This window comes from Notamacropus eugenii, chromosome 3 (assembly GCF_028372415.1).
Source record: "Notamacropus eugenii isolate mMacEug1 chromosome 3, mMacEug1.pri_v2, whole genome shotgun sequence".
Taxonomy (NCBI): domain Eukaryota; kingdom Metazoa; phylum Chordata; class Mammalia; order Diprotodontia; family Macropodidae; genus Notamacropus; species Notamacropus eugenii.
In genome coordinates, this window is record NC_092874.1 from 288,788,072 (window position 1) to 288,807,982 (window position 19,911).

The 19,911-nt window shown below is 39.3% G+C and overlaps 1 protein-coding gene and 1 pseudogene across 2 annotated transcripts in view; one reads left to right on the forward strand and one right to left on the reverse strand.

Annotated features, from left to right (window-relative positions):
- Positions 1 to 19,911, forward strand: part of POLR3B (RNA polymerase III subunit B) — a 152,790-nt gene that overhangs the window by 42,906 nt on the left and 89,973 nt on the right. For both annotated transcript variants that reach the window (XM_072655818.1, XM_072655819.1), the window contains exon 12: positions 3,413 to 3,547. In XM_072655818.1, the coding sequence (XP_072511919.1) occupies positions 3,413 to 3,547 (135 nt within the window). The remainder of the gene's footprint in view (positions 1 to 3,412; positions 3,548 to 19,911) is intronic.
- Positions 9,864 to 19,594, reverse strand: LOC140531107 (ubiquitin-conjugating enzyme E2 D3 pseudogene; annotated as a pseudogene).

Here is a 19,911-nt window from a genome sequence, read left to right on the forward strand (position 1 = left end):
GGATCTTGTGACTCTACGCTCCTGGTTCTCCTGCCAGTGGGGCGGCCCACTGGATGGAGCCTGGACCTGGAGTGAGATTCATGTGACCCGGGGCACATCTGGTACCCTCAGTCAGCCTCAGTTTCCTCATCCGTAGAACAGGGTATTCGCCCCTAGCCTTCAGGGTCATTATGAGGATCAGATAGGATTGCTCTCCCAGGTCACCAGCTTGGTGCAACCTTTCTCTGCTTCACACCTGGACTGTTGCAATGGCTTTCTATCCTTCACTCAGCTGCCTATGTGAGGCTCCTTAAGTACAGTCAAGTACCATGTCATGCCCTCCTCAGTAAACCATGATAAACTTCCCTATTGCCTCCTGGATCAAATATACATTTTTTTTGGCATTTAAAAGTCCTTTGCAGCTGACCTGTTCTGTCCTTCTTTGGTGATCCTCCCATCTGCTGGGCCTGGGACACCCTTTCAGCTCACCTCGCCTTCTTGACTTGTCTGCCGAGCCTCCTGGAAGATTCAGTTCAAATTTTATGACTTTTCCCAGTCTGTTCTATTCTCTGTCTTCCCTGTTCCCATATTTCCTCCTTGCCCTCTAAGATCCTTTACAATTTCTCTTCTCTCTAGCCTTTTTGTGCATGGTTGTTTGCATGTTTTCTCTCCCATTAAGCTGAACTCCTTGAGGACATGCTGTGTTTTTGCCCTTGTTTGCATCTGTAGCACTTAGCCACGGCTGCACATACAGTACGTGCTTTTGACTAACTGACTGGGCATTGTAGACGTTGCATCAGTAGACTGTTGGATAAACCAGCTGGTTTTGTATCTGGCCACAAAAAAGAGAAATTGACATACAAAGTAGCTCTAGTATTAAGTTATTTTGGTTTGATATGAAGCAGTGAAATTTCAGGCCTACAATGAGAGAATAGGCTAGAGAATTTTCCCTGGTGTGAACTGAGAATGAGTTTTGTTTCCAGATTGATTTAGCCCTCCTGTGTGTCTGGCACATAGTCAGAGCTTAGTAAACGCTAGCTGACTGACTAGGGAATGTTGTCAGGGCCCATTAGCTGTGAAATTACATGCATGCTGAGACCTTTCTCATGGCATACTGGTCTCCCTCTGTAGAATTCATTCTGGCTTCCTCAGCCTCAGGCCCATCTCTCATCCATAGTGACTTACTCCAGAGTTCAGAGTTCAAGTTCACTTTCTTTCAAAGAGCTGTCATCTGTGTGCCAGTGCATGCAAACAGCCCCTTAGCGTCCCCTAAGGATGCAAGGACATTGTTCTGGCATTCTGCTGGAGAGGTTGCCAGCTTTTGTCTTAGGTGAGAACAGCCTTTAAGGAATCAAAGAACGTCACTTTTCTATTTTGGTTCATTTGTAATGTTTGCTTCCCAACACTATAACTTTTGAAAGAGGAAAAAAGAATTAGAAACCAAGTATGTGATAAAGTGCAAAGGGAGACCTGTTGTGGTTAAAATGTCTGTACTCATCGCTGGTCACTTTTCAAAGCTCCCTGAGAACCTGCCCTGTTCACCAAAAGGAACAATGTGGAGTGACTTGATCTGGTTAATGCAGACTGCGTCATTTTTCCCAATTGATACAAAGTTGGATAATAGAATAGTGAGTCATTAGGAAGGTGCCAGCTTGCTGCACCTGCCGTCAGAAAAATAAAATGTAAATTAGATCAGACTGAGTAGGAGATTACATTGTCAAAATACCAAGTTTTTATTTAAATTGCCTTGGTTTTATACCACTTCTCAAAGCCTTTTTTCCCTTTCAATTGTGTTTGGATTATCATTTAGATGGAGAAGGCGAAGGACTTTTCTTTTTTAAAAGAACAAATAAAAACCCCATAATTTCTTCTGTCTCTTATTGATCCTCAATAGTCGTGGGTATACAAGATGACAGAGCAACTTTTAGCGTAGGATTTTTATTTTTACAAGTTTTAAAGTTCTCAGTAATTGAGTGTGTTAACCTAGCATGAAAACTGATCTCAACTTTATAGAACATATAAAGAATTTCTGGTATTATGTATTGTTTCTGATGTTCTTGGAAAAACCACATCCAAATAGAAGGGCCATCATCCTTTTTGATTCAGGTGGCTTGGCATTAAAAAGCCTTTCAACAAAAGTTCACCAAAAAGGAACTTACTAGAATTTTAATAAACATGGCAGCCAAGGCAGAAATACCTCATAATTTTGTTTGTTGTCCAATGAACTGCCTGTAAATAATCACTAGAAGCTGATGAGTACCTGGCAGCAACTTGAACCTTTTTGCATTCATTCTTGAGATTACTGAGCCGGTGTACTTGACTTACTGCTCAAGACTGCATAACCTCTTCTTGGCTGCTTGTCTTGGATGTTTGTACCTGTGTGCCCTAGCACTCCTTCAGAGGAGATCCATTTGGGGAGGTGATGTAAAGATAGGGAATTCCTCTTTGTTACTTAGGATTTGTCCTCCATGAAAACGTTTTCTGTATTCTTGTGCTACTGCCATGAAAGTGCAAGCACTTCTTAACCTGTTTGGAAGAACTTTAAGTCCATGCTTGGTGGGAGACTATGGATCACCCAAGGAACAAGTCACCATCATCACCAGATTGTCCACGGGACGATGCATTTTTTGGCTACAACACCTCTCAAAGATTATTTTGAGTGTGTGTGTTGTGTGTGTGTGTGTGTATGTTTCTGTTGTGGAACGGTAGGGAGAAAGTTGTATCTGTGATGGTCCAGGGTGAATGTCCACACTAGAGCTATAACTTGCTTTGGGCAAAGAGGACTTTTCTCTGGGGCCTTCATCTTCCAGGGGCAGAGGTGCATATCCTCTGCATGGATCGTAGGCCTCACATTTCACCCTACAGTCTTCTGTTGGCCTACTGTATCACCACTTTTGGTCTGAGAGCTTTTGTTGTGGTGCCACTGTCCTGAATCCTTCCTGCCCCCACCCCCAGCCCCATTAGGGTGAGGGCCAACCTCTTTGGGAAGTGAACTTCTCTCTCTCCCAGCATAAGTATGCCTATATCCCACCACTCAACTCAGCTAAGCTTACTCTTCATGGAACAATTCCTAAGCATAGTTCTAACTCACACTAATGAAATTACTGATCTTTGAAGTATTTCTGATTTATATCCCTCCTATTTCCAAAAAAGATCTGAAGTGATACATAGAATAGTTACTGTAAGTTATTGATTGAGGCTTTTAGTTGATAATCTGCTGTCTTACTACTATATTAAGCTTAGCTTCTCACCCTGCACAATGGCTTCTTAAAAGATAGGTGTCAAATTGAATTCAAAGTCATAAAATCATGATTTTTGTATATTTTCTTTCTCATATGCCATGCCATTAATGTTGTATCAGTAATGCATTTCTTCCTTTTCTTTCTTGAAATGTGTGTCTTCTCAAAATTTCCTTTTTTTTTTTGGAATATAGGTAAAGGAATTCAATTTCCGTGCAAAGTGTATCTACACTGCTGTGATGGTGCGCAGAGTGATTTTGGCCCAAGGAGATAATAAAGTTGATGACCGAGACTACTATGGTAACAAGCGTTTGGAATTGGCAGGACAAGTGAGTGAATTCTGTGTATTGAGTTTTGTGATTTATTTTTCCTCAAGAATGGTTTAGGTGGTATTTGCTTTTTGGAGGTCAGAATTGAAACAGCCATGCACATACACTACCCACACAGGGTAACTTCTCTGGTAGAACAAAGAGTACTTACAGTGATGAAAATATGCTGCTACATAATCAAATTACTTCCCTCAATATAAAATGTACTAACAGTACTTAACATTTATGTAGCGCCTTCCTCTGAAGTGAATCAGAACCATAGAATGGGAGAGCTGGAAGAACTTTAGGAACCATAGATGTGATCCCACCAGGTTGTGCTGCCTCCCCAACCTTGAGATGAGGGGGAGCATCAGAATTGAAAACCTTTCAGGTCTGGTTCCAGCTTAGCACTCCAGACTCATTCTGCACAATTTTCTGCCCTTTGCTGCTTTTTCTAGTTCAGCCTTGGCACTGGCTGTTACCTACGTCTGGAATATACTCTCCATGTTTGTTCCTTCGCAGTCAGCTCAAGTACCACCTCCTACTTGGACTTTTAATGATTCCCCCATTCACCTCTGCCTCTTCTGCTAGTGTCCTTCCTCCCAAAATAGTAGTAGTTGTAGTAGTCTCGTAGTAGTAGTAGTGATGATAATAATGGTAGTTCTTCCTGACTCCACAGTACCACCTAGCTGTCCTCAAACTACTTTGTATTTATTTTATATTATGATATATTAATATACGTGCATGTTGTCACCCCCAGTAGAAGGTTGATCCCTTAAGGGCAAGGGGTGTTTCGTCATTGTTGTTCAGTGGGCATTACCTCACCCTAAGTGAGTTCCCGAATAGACCTTGGCCTAAAGGGGTCTTGGTCTCCTATTGCATCCTGGGTCATCTCCAGTCATCCTGATGAATTTCTGGTCACTGGATTCAGATGGCTGTGGAGGAGAAGTGAGGCTGGTGACCTGCACAGCCCTCCCTCACTCAAAACAGTCAAGTACAAGTAATGTCATCATTTCTCTGATGGCATGGTCTTCTTTGGCAATGAAGGACAAACACAACAACAACACAACATCTTTACATCTGGAGTTCTTGGCATGATTCTTGTCATATAATAGGTGCTTAATAGATGTTTGTTAATTGATTAGTTGTTTTCTAGTGGTAAGGTGGGGTTGGGGTAGGGGGTGAGAGTAGCAACACTTATCAACCTGAGATTGACCTTGTCTGATGCTGAGATCAAACTCCTGCCCTGGAGGCTCTCTGCAGCTTTGTTTTTGGATTCCGTTTTATGAAACACTGTTATAGCAAGTTTATGTGATTACAGGTTTTCCTGTACTTTTGAACTTTGACCCACCCATTCTTTAGAATTAAGAGATTTAGTTTCCAATTAACTTTTGATTTTTGCCTTCAAGGCCCTTTTGTTGAATATAATTTTTATTGCATTATGGTCTGTAAAAGATGCTTTTAATTTGTCTGCTTTTTTGCCTTCGTTTGGGAGATTTTTATGCCCAGTACATGATTAGTTTTTGTGAAGGTGTTATAATTCTCAGCTGTGAAATAGGTATGCTTCTTTTTATTCCCTTTTAATCATCTTCAGAGGTGTGTCATGTCTAACTTTTTCTCAAACTCTTTTCCAGTTCTTCATTTCTTTTTTTCTTATTTTTGATTAGATTTATCAAAGTCTAAGAGAAGTATCTTTAGACCCACACTACTAAAGTTTTACTGCCTGTTTCTTCCTGTAACTCATTTGACTTTTCTTTTAAGAAATCAGGTGCTTGGTCATTTAGTGCATATATGTTTAGTATTGGTATTTATTGTCCATGGTACCTTTCAGCAAAATGTAGTTTTCTTTCTGTTTTAATTAGGTCCCTTTTTGCTATTGTTTTGTCTGAGATCATGATTGTCACCCCGGCCTTTTTAACTTCAGCTGAAGCTTAATAGTTTCTGCTCTGGCTCCTTATTTTTACTTTGCATGTATCTTAATGTTTCAAGTGTATCTTGTAAACAATATATTTTTGGATTCTAGTTTCTAATACCTTATATTGTCCTCTTCCATTTATGGGTGAATTCATCCCATTCACATTCACAGTTATGATTGTAAATTGTGTATTTCTCTTCTTCCTATTATCTTCTCCTTTTCCTTCTCTTTCTTTTCTGTCCTTTCTTCAAGAATTTGTTTTGCTTCTGACTGATGCCTCCCTTAATCCATCCTCCCCCTTATTACCCCTTTCATTTACCCTCTTTCCCTTCTGTTTCCTTGTTGAGTGAAATACATTTCTGTTCTTTGTCATTTGTGTGTGTATACATCTATTTTTCCCTCCTTTGACCTGTTCTGATGAAGGTGAGGTTCAAGTTTGGCCTATTCCCACCTCACATTATTCCTTGTTCCCGTAGAGTTTATACCCACCCCAATCATGTGAAATCATTTCCCCCATCCTTCTTCTCCCTTTCCTTCCCCCTACCCCCTGTGTAGTCATCCTCCTCTTCTATAACAGAATCACTCCTAAGTCTTCTACACTCTTGTGACCCTTGGTGGATAGAGTTCTGAGGGGACACATGTATAATCTCATATTTTTATGTGGGTGATTTTTTTCCTGTTTAATCCCTTATGAGTGTTCATGTTTACCTTTTTTATATTTCTCATAATTCCTTGGCATTTTAGAGCTTCTACTCAGCTCTAGTCTTTTTATCAGGAATGCTTGGGAGTCCTCTGTTTGATTAAAAATTTATTTTTTCCTTTGCAGAATTATATTTAGCTTTCTTGAGTAAGTTATTCTTGGCTGGAAACCTGTATCTTTTGCTGTCTAAAATGTCACATTATAAGCTTTCTGCTTCTTGAAAATGGTGGCTGCTAAATTTTATGTGATTCTTACTGTGGTTCTTTGGTACTTGAATTCTTTCTTTCCAGCTGCTTATAGAATTTTTTTTCTTTGACTTGGGAGACCTGGATTTTAACTATAATATTCCTGCAGGTTTTCATTTTAGGGTTTCTTTCAGAAGGTGAGTAGTGGATTCTTTCTGTTCCCATTTTGCTTTCTGGTTCTCAGAGATCTCAGTAGTTTTACAATTCCTTGAAATAGGATGTATAGGCTCTTTTTTTGGTAGTGGTGTTTAGGTAGTCTGATGATTCTTAATTTCTTTTTTCCTTGATCTGTTTTCTAGGTCATTTGTTTTCTCTATGAGGGTCCCTTCTCTTCCCTTCCCTTTGTTTGAATAATTCTTGTTGTCTCAAGTCATTTTCATCTTCAGGGAGTTTTTTTCTTCAGTAAGTTTTTGTTTCTCTTGTATCAAGTTAATTTCTCTTTCCATACCTTTCTTTCATGGCTCTTGTTTCTTTTACATTTTTTTCCTCTAGTACTTTGATTTTTTTCAAAACATTTTTAGCTTCTGCAGGAAATGTCTGAGTTGAACTTTTGCTTTGTTGGATCAGTCCTTCTGCTTCTTTCCTGGGGTATTATTGAATGTTGTATCATTCCAGAGTCTGAAGGGTAGCTCATGGTGGCACCTACTGGCCTTTAGAGGTCCCAGAGTGACACTGGAGTGAAGTCTGCTCACTACAGTCCTGGTCTGAGACCAGCAAGCTCCTGATCCAGGTTTGGGCCTGTTGACTTGTTTCTGGTTGGGAGGTCAGTAATTTATGATTGGACTTGGCTGCTATAAGCCGTCTGGGGTTCAGACATTTGTGGAGGGGTCTGTTCATTTCCCTCTGCCCTATTATTTTGATTCTGCTTCTGCTCCTCATACTTTTGAAAAACTAGTCCTCTTGGATTAGATCCAAAGGAGGTTGGCAAATTATAATAAATTCCATGCGTTCGCAGGACATTTGCAGTGAAACTTCTCTGTATTGTCATTTTAGAGGTGAGGAAATGTAATTTAAACCATGAGTGATTTTCCCCTATAATATTGTGAAACTTGGGTTGTTTTATCATTATAAGTTTAAAAAGTTAAGAATTTTATGAGGTTGTAATAAGAAGGAACAAGTGGTTTTTCTACCTCTTAAGTCTTTTGATTTTTTTTTTAAGTATTTACTTATTTGGGGCAGCATGTGCCTTTATTCCTTATAATTTTGTGCCTCACATGTCTATCAGATATAACCTTGATGTAAAAATGAACTGAGATCCAGACTCAGGCACATTCCTTTTGCAAAAGATTGACAGTTTGTAAATCACATTCCATATGCCCTCATTTGATTTGCCTGACATCTCTGGGAGGTAGGTGTTATCTCCTTGTCCAGAAGAGAAAATGAGGCTTAAAGAATCTTGGTGACTTAGCTGAGGGTCACACGACTCAATGTTAGTAACAGGGTTGAAACCAGTTTGTCTCCTGACCGTAAGATCAGTTTCCTTTCTACTCTACCATATTATTTTCTCTAGGGTTTTACATGTATGTTTTTTATGTTTTCCTTTATCCTACCCCCTTACTACCCTTTTGATAAATTCCAGAGGACAGGGACTATGTTCTCCTAAGGCTATCTAAAATCTGCAAAGTACAGTATTCACTGTCTTACATACAACCTATTTGTTGATTATGGTTTTTAGGAAAAAATACACCTTTAAAAACTGTTTCTGAGGAGGCTGCGGCTAGCAGGCTCTTGAATTGAACAGTCTTGAGCCAGGGAGGACTAAGCCATTTGTGTGTCCCCATTAAGTCCCGCACCAAGATGGTTTCTCTCCCCTCCCACCTGCCCCCAAGGAACTGGTTCAGTTTATAAACAGAGCAAGTCAAAGCTCCCAAGTCACTCAATAAGGGATTGAATCTGTGATTGGCCCCTCTCTCCAACCTGGGCAAGATAGGAAGATCCAGTCTCCACAAAAGGAGTTGTGCAGTTCTAAATTACAAAATTATAGAAACTATAAAGATGCTAGTTTAAGCTTAGGTTTATTCCAAACTTCAGTGGAGGTGATTGGGACAGCTCATTTGAGTTGGGTGCAGATTGCTTTTGGACAGTTCAGCACATTTGCAGCTAAGTGCCTTTCATCTTTACTGTGTAATGATCAGGGTCATTGTGTGATTGGTTATCAAATAGAAAATCCATGTCAATTTCACATTCATTGATTAAGCACCTGTAACATTCTTGGTGCTTAAAATGAAGCTTGGTGCTTAAAATGAAGACCTCAATTTCTGAGGTCTGTTGATTGACTTTGTTAGTTAAGCTTTAATTCTTTTGTTTAAATATGCACAAAGGTGTTTGGAGATCACTCCAAATCTGCCTTTGCTTCTTTCCAGACTTGATATCTTACGTTGTGTGGATAGGTCAAAAACGAGTGACCCAGAGGGAGGGGTGGGGTAGGGTGGGACTGGGCAGAGCAGGACTATCTTTGCAGGGTTTGATTTTCATTGAGGGGAAGAAATCATGACTTTTGAGTAGTAGGGAGTGGCTAAACAAGTTCTGGTGTATGTGATCATATTTGGAATACTACTACAGTGCTAGGGGAAATGATGATCTCCATGATCTTAGAAAAAGTGAAGAGCAGTTCATATTTTCTTAAAAGTTTTCAAAATTTTACTAGTAATAAAAGACTTTGTAAGTGGTTTTATGGACCAGAAAAGATGGGTACCTTTACCCCATTTTTGGTTCTTGTTCCAATCTTGTGGCTGTCTTTGGGTAGCTATCTTTTTCCCATGTCTAAAACTGGTATAATTCCCACCACTGATGACTGCCCATTGTGAAGTCCTTTCTATGGAGAAAATAAATGCAGACCAAATAAGCAGTGATAGGCCCTAGGAGGCAAGAGGCTTAACTCTTCTGGCCAAATAGTGCCATCATTAGCGCTTAATCATAGGGAAACTGGACCTGCAGGATAGAAGGTGATGTCTGTGAGCACAAGGGTGCACACACTCAGGAGCTGGCAGCTTTTCTTCCAGCTCCCCCAGTGTGCCACAATTGGAAGACAAAGTTTCTAGGAGGTTCTGGGGACTGACTCGGCCTGTTTGATCAAGGACTGAGCTTCCTTTTCCCTCTTCCTGTTTTCAGCCTAAGCTTGATGGGCAGCAGCAAGCCTAAATAAAGTGTTCCAGGCCTGGGGATTACACTGCATGCACCTCCTTCCCCCGGGATTGCAAGTGTTTTTGCAGTTGGGGAAAGTGTGCTTTTTGTAGGTCCTAGTTTTGCTTTCTGGACATCCTGGTTGTCAGGGAACTTGGCCTGGTGGAGTGGTTGGAGGGGGGATCCTGTTGCTTCAAAAACTGGACTTACAAAGAGTGTCCCTTGTGCAGGGAAAACATAGCTTTACAGACAATGTAAAGACATAAAAGACATTGTGTTGGCCAAGATGTGTGAAAACAATCGCTGCTAATTTCCCACCCCGTGGGACAGGCTGGCCTGAAATGTGCTGGTGCCTCAGATAAGGGCGGTGCGGGCCTGGCCAAGCTGGCTCTGCCGTGGAGGGCTGGGAGGCCAGCAGCCAGGAGAGGGGGTAGCGAAACCAGCCCATTCCAGGCTTAATCTTTTCACCTGCCTTTTCTTTTTCGCTAATGTGTTCATTATTTGCTGAGCAGTACTGTATTCTTTGTCTGGAAATTTTTTGTTTCTAATGCATCTTGCTTTGTCTGGGTGAGATATGGAGCAGCCCCACAATCCAGCACCCTGGAAAGCAAGGGATTTCTCCTCGGTGACAAAAGAAGGCCGCCTTGACTTCAGAGATTGCCTAATCCCAGCTGTTCTGATAATGTAATTAAGGCTGCCTAATGTCTTTAATTTTGCAACCAGTTTGTGTGAAAAGGAGAATTTGGCACTCTGAAGGCTTAAACTAAATAGCAATCTCTAGACGCCTAATTAGAATTCTCTGACATTAAGCTAATTGGTGAAACTGTATTTCAGCAGCTTAATTTCTTTATTAATTTTTTTTAGCATTTTCATTGAAAATCAATTGATGAGCTGTCAGCATTTTCCCCTTAAATATAATTTGCTCTTTAGTGCTCCTGTCTTAAGCAGGCTGAAAGGCCTGGACTAGCTGGAGAAGGCACTGAATATTATCACCAGCATTCCATCCCTTTCCTTTGAACCATTTTACTCTTGACCTAAATAATGTGCTTATTGTGTGACTGGGTCTTGCAGTCACTCGCAGCCCTGTTAGTGAGCTTGTGTGAATTGGGAAGCATTATTCTCTGGCCTCATTTGGAGTGCATTGAAAATAAGCAAAGTTGGGGGCTGAGAAATGTATTAATGAGTTTGTGAACTTGGGCTGTAAGTTCTGTCGATGGCACTTACTTTTTGCTCGCTTGGCTCAAAGGCCATTTTGTTGTGCTTGGCTCTGCCGGCTTCAGTGTACTCAGCTGAGAGCCAGTGCAGTCTTCTTGTTATAATTTGAAACCCAGAAGTGCCCTGGCATAGGGAGCGACTGAAGGGGTCAGGTGGCAGGGATGCTGCTTAGGGCTCTTGCTGCCATCATCCCATGGGTATCTTTCACCCTCTTCCAACTTTTCCCTCGGCTTCCCCAGTGCGGAGTTTTCACAGGTACAGATGCATGGGAGGGAGAGGGTAATTCTGAGGTCAGGGCTGCCTCCTCATAGAAGCAAAGGGTCCGTTTTACCCGCCTACGCTTTGTGGTCCCTGGGAGCTCACTGGGGACACTTAGACTGTGCTGAATTCTCCCTCACCCTGGTGCGGGCTTTACTGCTGATTTCTGTCAAAGGAGGATATGTCTGGTGGAAAAGAAAGTAGCCCAAAGCCAGATTCAGGTATTGGGACAGTTTTTGAAAACTGCGCAAGGATCCCTTCAAAAGGAGCATTCCCAGGGTTAGCTAGGAATAAAATCCATCTGCTTTTAATACTCAGCTCTACAAATACAATTTATTTAGAGAGGAAAAGAATGCCCAATTGACCTTCTAAAGAAATTTTGAATTTGATGATATTTAACCCTTGAAGTAGTATGTGCATAATTTATTTAAGAAGACTCCTATATTCACCAACTTCTTTTCCCCTGTGTTTATAGAGGCTGATTCATTAAAATATTTCACTTCATTAGCTGGGTTTTTTTTTCCTCTTGAGAGTGGGAACCTAGTATTGAAAACTTTTCATGACTGCATATTTCTATTTTATTTAGTTTTTGTTCTTTCTATTGGGTTTTTTTAATTCCTCTTTTTAAAAAAATTGTTTTATTCTGAACTTAAATATGCCCAGAATATTTCCATGTACACAGAACACAAAAAGATTGTATATGAATGCTTATCACTATTTATTATCTACTTTAAAAGTATCAAATTTTACCTTTTCTGAGTTTCAGTAACTTACTGTTGATAATGAAAAAATGATTAATTGTGAAATACTGAGACACTCAGTAACATTTTTGTGTTAAAAATTTTAAAGCGTGACTGTGCTTAGTTTGTACTATGTGCAAGACATTCTTGAGAAAAAAGAAGATGAAGATGCAGCTCTTACCACTGTTGTCATTTACTATCCTTCAAAGATCTCCCCTTTTGTGGGGGCAGTAATGGTTCCAGTACGCCAGAGAGGGAACTTGGACATTTTTTATGTCATCTTTGAAAAACTGAAGTGAAAAATTTTCTCTCTAAATTAATAGTGTCTAGACCAGGGGTCTTTTTCTTTTTCTGGACCCTTTTAGCAGTATAGTAAAACTTTTAGACCCTTTCTCAGACTACTAGTTTTAGATAAACCATATAATGTACATAGGATTACAAAGGAAACCAATTATATTGAAGTACACTTTCAAGATATTTCAAAAAATTCATGAATCCCTTGAAATCTATTCACCAACTCCAGATGAAGAGCTGCAATTCTGGATTATTTTGGAGATTTTTATGGTGGAGGTTCTTCTTAAGATGTTTTGATTATTCAGATCACAAGAACTTTTGTGGTTTTCCTTCAAAGCATATATTTTACTTTGACAAGGAATAAGTTAAAAGAACTGATAGGCAGAATTAAGGGACCATTGCTTTGGGATGCCACTTTATTTGACCAATAAAGTAGAATGCACTTACTTTATTAGTAAGTTTTCAGATGTTTTCAAACTTCCCCTCTCCCCCAACTAATTTCCTCCCCTTGGACCTATTTATCTTTTTTTGATTATTAGCAGCATTTAAAACTTAAAAGTGAATACTTTTTTAAAATGAATTTTTATTGATATAGTTTGTTTTAATCTACATTTTCTCTCTCCCAAAGAAAAATTCTTTAAAAAAAAAAAAAGAGAGAGAAAAGAGAAAAAAATTTAGCAAAACAAGCAATTCATAAAAAAAGCTTTCATGTCTTTAGCATTCCATCCCCATTGCCCTCCACCTTTGCAAAGATTTTGAGGGAAGTGCCTTCTCCTGGCTCGTCTTTAGCACCAAGCTTAGTTATTATACTTTTGCATCATTGGGTTTCTATTGTTTTCTTATTCTTTCTAAGTATATTTTTAAAAATTATTCCTAGCTTTTAAAAAATTATCATTTAGTTTTGAATTTAATCACCCCAAAAAGCATTTCCACATAATAGATTGTGTATAAAATTGTACATTTGCTTAAAAAAAAGACTGTGTGTATGTGTACATATATATACACACACATATTCTGCCTTATTTTATTTTCGAAGCTGCCTTATTTTATTTTCTCTTTTAAATTTCCATCTGTTCCCTTTTCTGCCCTTTAAGTCTCTCTTTAAAGTTTTATTTATTTATTTTTAGTTTTCAGCATTCATTTCCACAAGATTTGGAGTTCCAAATTTTCTCCCCATTTCTCCCCTCCCCCACCCCAAAATACCATGCATTCTGATTACCCCTTCCCCCAATCTGCTCTCCCTTCATACCCCTCCCTTCCCTTATCCCCATCTTCTCTCTTTTCTTGTAGGGCAAGATAGATTCTGTACCCCATTAACTGTATTTCTTATTTACCAGTTGTATGCAAAAGCAATTCTCAACATTCTTTCCTTAAACTTTGAGTTCTAACTTCTCTCCCTTCCTCCCTCCCCAGTGAGAAGGCAAGCAATTCCATATAGGCTATATATGTGTAGTTTTGCTAAAGCCATCCATAATAGTCATATTGTGAAAGACTCATTATATTTCCCTCCATCCTGTTCTGCCCCCTATTTATTCTGTTCTGTCTTTAAACCTTCTCCTTCCCCTAAAGTGATTACTTCTTATTACTCCCTCTTCCCATTTGCTCTCCCTTCTATCATCCCTCACCTCACTTATCCTCTTCTCCCCTATTTTCTTGTAGTGTAAGATAAGATTTTCATACCAAATTGAGTGTACATGTTATTCCCTCCTTAAGCCAAATGGAATGAGAGTAAGCTTCACTTTTTCCCTCTCCCCTTCTCCCTTTTCCCCTCCATTGAAAAGCTTTTTCTTGCCTCTTTTATGACAGATAATTTGCCCCATTCTATTTCTCCCTTTCTCTTTCCAATATATTCCTCACCCCTTAATTTTATTTTTTTAGATATCATCCCTTCCTATTCAACTCACCCTGTATCCTTTTTCTCTATGTTTATAATCCCTCCAACTACCCAAATACTGAGAAAAGTCTTAAGAGTTACAAATATTGTCTTTCCATGTAGGAATGTAAATAGTTCAACTTTAGTAAGTCCCTTATGATTTGTCTTTCCTGTTTACCTTTTCATGCTTCTCTTGATTCTTGTGTTTGAAAGTCAAATTTTCTATTTAGCTCTGGTCTTTTCATCAAGAGTGCTTGAAAGTCCTCTATTTCATTGAATGACAGTTTTTTTTCCCCTGAAGTATTATACTCAGTTTTGCTGGGTAAGTGGTTTTTGGTTTTAATCCTTGTTCCTTTGACTTCTGGAATATCACATTCCAGGCCTTTTGAGCCCTTAATGTAGCAGCTGCTAGATCTTGTGTTATCCTGATTGTATTTCCACAATACTTGAATTATTTATTTCTAGCTGCTTACAATATTTTCTCCTTGACCTGGAAACTCTGGAATTTGGCTATAATGTTCCTAGGAGTTTCTCTTTTTGGATCTCTTTCAGGAGGGGAGCGGTGGATTCTTTCAATATTTATTTTGCCCTCTAGTTCTAGAATATCAGGGCAGTTTTCCTTGATAATTTCATGAAAGATGATGTGTAGTCTCTTTTTTTGATGATGGCTTTCAGGTAGTCCTATAATTTTTAAATTGTGTCTCCTGGATCTATTTTCCAGGTCAGTTGTTTTTCCAATGAGAGATTTCACATTATCTTCTATTTTTTTTCTTTCTTTTGGTTTTGTTTTGTAATTTCTTGGTTTCTCATAAAGTCATTAGTTTCCATCTGTTCCATTCTCATTTTTAAGCATTTTCTTAATTGAGCTTTTGAACCTCCTTTTCCATTTGGCTAATTCTGATTTTTAAAGCATTCTTCTCCTCATTGGCTTTTTGGGCCTCTTCTGCCAATTGAGTTAGTCAATTTTTAAAGGTGTTATTTTCTTCAGCATTTTTTGGGTCTCTTTTAGCAAGTTGTTGACCCGCTTTTCATGCTTTTCTTGCAACCCTCTCATTTCTCTTCCCAATTTTTCCTCTACCTCTCTTACTTGATTTTCAAAGTCCTTTTTGAGCTCTTCCTTGGTCTGAGACTATTGCTTATTTATTTTGGAGGTTTTGGATGCAGAAGCCTTGACTTTCTTTGATGGTATGCATTGTTCTTCCTCATCTGAAATGATGGAAGAAAATACCTGTTCACCAAGAAAGTAACCTTCTCTAGTCTTATTTTTTTTTCCCTTTTTTTGGGCATTTTCCCAGCAAGTTACTTGACTTTTGAGTCCTTTGTCAAGAGGAGAGTATACTCTGGGGACCTGTAAGTTCTCAGTTTCTCCAGGGTGGCACAATCAAGAGAGAGCAATTTACTCCTCTCCTGGCCTGCACTGTGATCTGGAAGCTACCAAAGCTTTTCTGCCTAGGCTCTGCAAATAGAATTCCCTTTCCAGAACCTCCACCAGGTCTACCACACCAGCACTCTTCATCACCCCAGGGCCGTCACTCAGGGCTAAGACCCAGATCAGAGACTCAATTCCCTCAGGATCTTTAGGCCAAGGGCTTCAAAAATGAATGCTGCTGCTGCTACTGCCCATGTTGCTGCCCAGGGCCAGGGCTGGGGGAGGACCCTGCTCCCTTCTCACCCAGGTGAAAAAGTTTCCTCACTGACCTTTGAAGCTGTCTTTGGCATTTGTGGGTTGAGGAATTTGGGAACCACAACTGCTGCCTGTAATTCTGCCCCTGAGGCCTGCTCTTGTACTGTTCCTGCAGTGAGGCCAGGGCTGGACTGGGTTTTGTGGGCTGTGCTCCGCACCCCATGTGATAACCCTTCCTGTTGACCTTCCAAGCTGCCTTGGACTGGAAATCTCTTTCACTCTGTCATTTTGTGGTTTCTGCTGCTCTAGAATTTGTTTAGAGTCATTTTTTACAGGTATTTTATGGGCTGTGGAGGAAGAGCTACAGTAGGTGTATCTTTCTACTCTGCCATCTTGGCTCCACCCCCTTAAACCTCTTTTTTTGTGTCATCATTATATTACTAATCCCTTCTCTAGTAAGTTCCACCCTCTTTTTTCTCCTTTCTGTACCACTGTATTCCTCTTTTTATCCTCCATTCTCTTTCCCCTCTTAAAACCCTTCAGAACAGAACCAGTGTAACCTGCAGACTTCTCCTTTCCTCATTTAACTTCCTGTGTATTCTTTGAAAAAACTAAGGTATTTGAAGGTGAGCTTGTTTCTTCTCCCCTGTGAATATTAGCACTGTATCATCATAGAGTTCCTCCCCAAAATCTTCATATAACTTCTGTCTAGGTTTTTCTGGTTTCTCTGGTTGTATTTCAGAATTTCTATTCAGCTCTGGTCTTTTCATCAGAAATGCATGTGAAAATCCTCTTGCATTAATGTCCTGTTTTCCCCCTTGTAAGATTATACACTCAGACTTGCCGGATACATTCTTGGTCGGCATTCCAAGATTGCCTCTAGTTTATTATTAAAAGTGGCTAGGTCCTGAGTGATCCTGATTGTGATGCCTGGTACTCGACTTGCTTCTTTTATGATATTTTTTCTTTGATCGAGGAACTCTGAATTTTGGTTAGAATATTCCTGGAACTTTTTCTTTTAGGATTCCTTTTAAGAGATGATGGATGACTTTTTTCTATTTTTACTTGCCCCTTGGTTCTAATAGATTTAGGGAGTTCTCATTTATGATTTCTTGAAATATGGTGTCTCTAGTCTTTCAAAATCATAATTTTCAGGGAGCTCAATGATATTTAAATTCTCCCTCCTTCACCTATTGTTTAGGTCAGTTTTTTTTTTATAACTAACATATTACATTTTCTTTTTTTTCAGTCTTTTGATTTTCTTTTTGATTTCTTGTAGATTCCAGTTTTCAAAGGGTCTATCACTTGTGTAAGGTTTACCACTTTCTCTCAAGCTTTTTATTCTCCTTCTAATTCTTCCTGCCAGAACTTTTATCCCATCTTTTCTCTTGCTTCACTTCTTCTAGGTAGTCATGTAGTCTTTGTGGAAAATATTTTTTTTCCTTGGATTCACTACTTATCTGGGGACAACTATTTATTGGGGGGCAGGAATCTCTAGTTCTGCAATAATTTTAAATTTTGGTTAGTGTTTTCTTTTATTTATCTCTTCAGCTTTAGTACCTAAACTCAGACTTTATGAAAAGACCAGGCTACATCCTCTATTTCACTCTTAGATTAACCATAGCCAAGTTTTTGTATTGACCTCTACCTACAAGGTTTCAGCCCCTTCTGGATCTTTGAGTTTCAAAACCTTGTATTTTTAGGGTCCTTTGGTGTTCCAGGACAGCATTCTAAAGATCTTGGTTGGAGCCACTGGTCCTGGGGTATCCCTCTCTGACCACCATGACCACCCTGGACCTTTCTGATATTATCCAATCCTTCCTTCCCCCCTTAGAGTAGAAGAGTCTCCATTCTTCCTGTGCCCAGACAGAGAAGTCTGTGCTACAGGTGGCTTGGGAGGCTGAGTGCCTGGGTTCCTTTGCCTTTCCTGGCTCTCACTTTGCTGGAGGCCTCCTTTCCCTTTGCCACTGGAACAGCTGGCTGATTTTTTTGTGTAGGTCTAGGGAAGAAGCAGTTAGATTTCGTTGTCATTCAGTGTGGTGCAGCTTTCGTGTTTTTGCTGTAATATGTTACTGTGCATAGGAAGTTAGACGTGCTCTTCACCCCTCATTCCTCCCTTTTTTCTTTATTTCTCTTGGGATTCTAGATCTTTTGTTCCTTCAATTGCATTGCATTATTTTGTCTAGCTCTGAAAAGGATCTCTTTTGTACTTTGGTATTACTCTCAATCTGTTAACTTTGGTAATACTGTCATTTTTATTATTTTCACATGGCTCAGTTATGAATGCTAGGCGTTCTTCTAGTTACTCAGGTTGCTGTTTCTTTTAGAAGCATTTTATAATTGTTAGTCAGGATCTGTTGGATGTACTTGGGCAGGTAAACTCCCAAATATTTTATGCATTTGGTAGTTATTTTGAATGGAATTTCATTTTGTGTTATTGCCTTTTGGATTTTGTTATTGATATGCAGGAATGCTTTTAAATTGTTTGGTTTTATTTTGTAGACTGCAACTCTACCAAAGCTGTTAATTCAATTACTTTCTTTGCTGATTCCATGACTTTTACTAAGTAAACCATCATGTTATCAGCAAATAGGGATTTTGTTTTGTCCCATCTTTTCCTCTCTTATATCTTTTTTTTTAACCTTTTTACTATTGCCAGCATTTTTAGAATTATATTGAGTAACATCCGGATTGGGGGATAGGAGAAGGTAAGAAGACAACCTTGCCTTTGTTCCTATATTTATTGGGGAAACTTCTGGTGTTTCCTAATTGCGTTATAATGGTAGCTTTGGGTTTAAGATACTTTTTCTCATATTAATAAAAAGATCCTTTTGTGTCTTTTCTTTGTAGGGTTTTTATCACAAATGAATATTGTATTTTTTTTTTGGTTTATGCAACTTTATTAAAGAAAAATAAATCAATTTCTAGCAGAGCTATTAGTTGATCACTCATCCATTGAGAACTTGCATTATTTATTCACTGCTATATTAAACAATGTATTGGAAGATAGATTAACTAATACCTCCAAGCCTCCTAACAAAAGTGAAATGAAAATTACAAAACGTTCAAGACCCTATTTTGGAATACAAGGGGTGTTTGACTTCCAATTTCCATTCTCTGTAGAACAAGAACAGGTCATTCCTTTGTTGGCATGCATAAAATACATCATATTTTCTGTTCTGCTGAATCTATAAATTCAGTACCAATTCTCCAACCACATCAGTTATGAGCATAAAGTATATCATGAAAACCTCAAATCTCTAACAGTGGGAGGCTTAAACAAAATGGGTACAGTAATGTTGCTTGCTTTGATATGACAATTTTGCATCCATCTCCCTCCCTCCTCAGATGGTGTCTTCAGCATCTGTTAGAGCAGTGAGGAATGGTTTTAGTCTCACCACAAAGTTAGAGTGTGAAGACATTGGCTACATAATACACATGTTCCATTTTCTAAAACATTCTGAATCTTGGGCAGTTCTCTTGTAACTAAAAGCAGTTACTGTCTAAAGCTGGAAGAACTTAAGTCTTCTCAGATGAGTATGTGTGTAAATGGAGGGAGATAAACAAAAAATAAAACTAAAAAAGATGAGGTCTGATAGGGGAGCAGCTGGATAAGAACATCTGAAAAGGAATAGTACTTGAAAGTGTATTCCAGCTGTAATGCAGGTTATTCTGACTCTAAGGTACCATCGCATGGCTTACTTCAGGGTCCATTCTCGAGATATTCTGTTGTACTTGTCTCTATTTTATAGATCCGTGCAGTCTCTAGCACTAAGGGGTCTTCTAGGTTTGGATCACATAGCAGTGAACAAATGGATAAAGAAACTTTAGAAATAGTTAGAACAGGAGACCATTGTGATCTTAGAATATCGGTGACAAATGCTGCCATTACTGTTAATGTTTGGATGATAAGTTCTTGTTGTGAATGCAACCTTATGTGGTTTGAAGGGATAGTCTGTAGGGAAATGAATTGTCAAAAAGAATACACTGCCTTGATATGGGCTGTCATTAGGTCCTATAATTGTGACTTGCCAATGAAACATATCATCCCCAACTGGACCTGCAGAACACTGTGCTGGAGAATCATGGGCCGAATCGCTAAGTTCCTTATTAATTCTTTTCAGTGCCGTGGTGCGTGCTTCTTTCTGCCTGGTTCCGTACTCTCTTGGTGGGCAGAAAGGTCCGGCCAAAAACTGTGATTATCCCAGGTGGCAGGGAGGTGGCCTGCCCTTCCCCTAGTCGTCTATACCCACAAGTACAGAGGGCCCATGGCCTTCCTCAAACTGTGGCTTCGACCTCCTCCCCATGCAGCACCTTGAATATTATATTTTGTCAAAAGTTTTTTATATGTCCCTTGCCAAGCCTAGAGGCCTGTATTGGGCTACCCGAGTCTTTCTT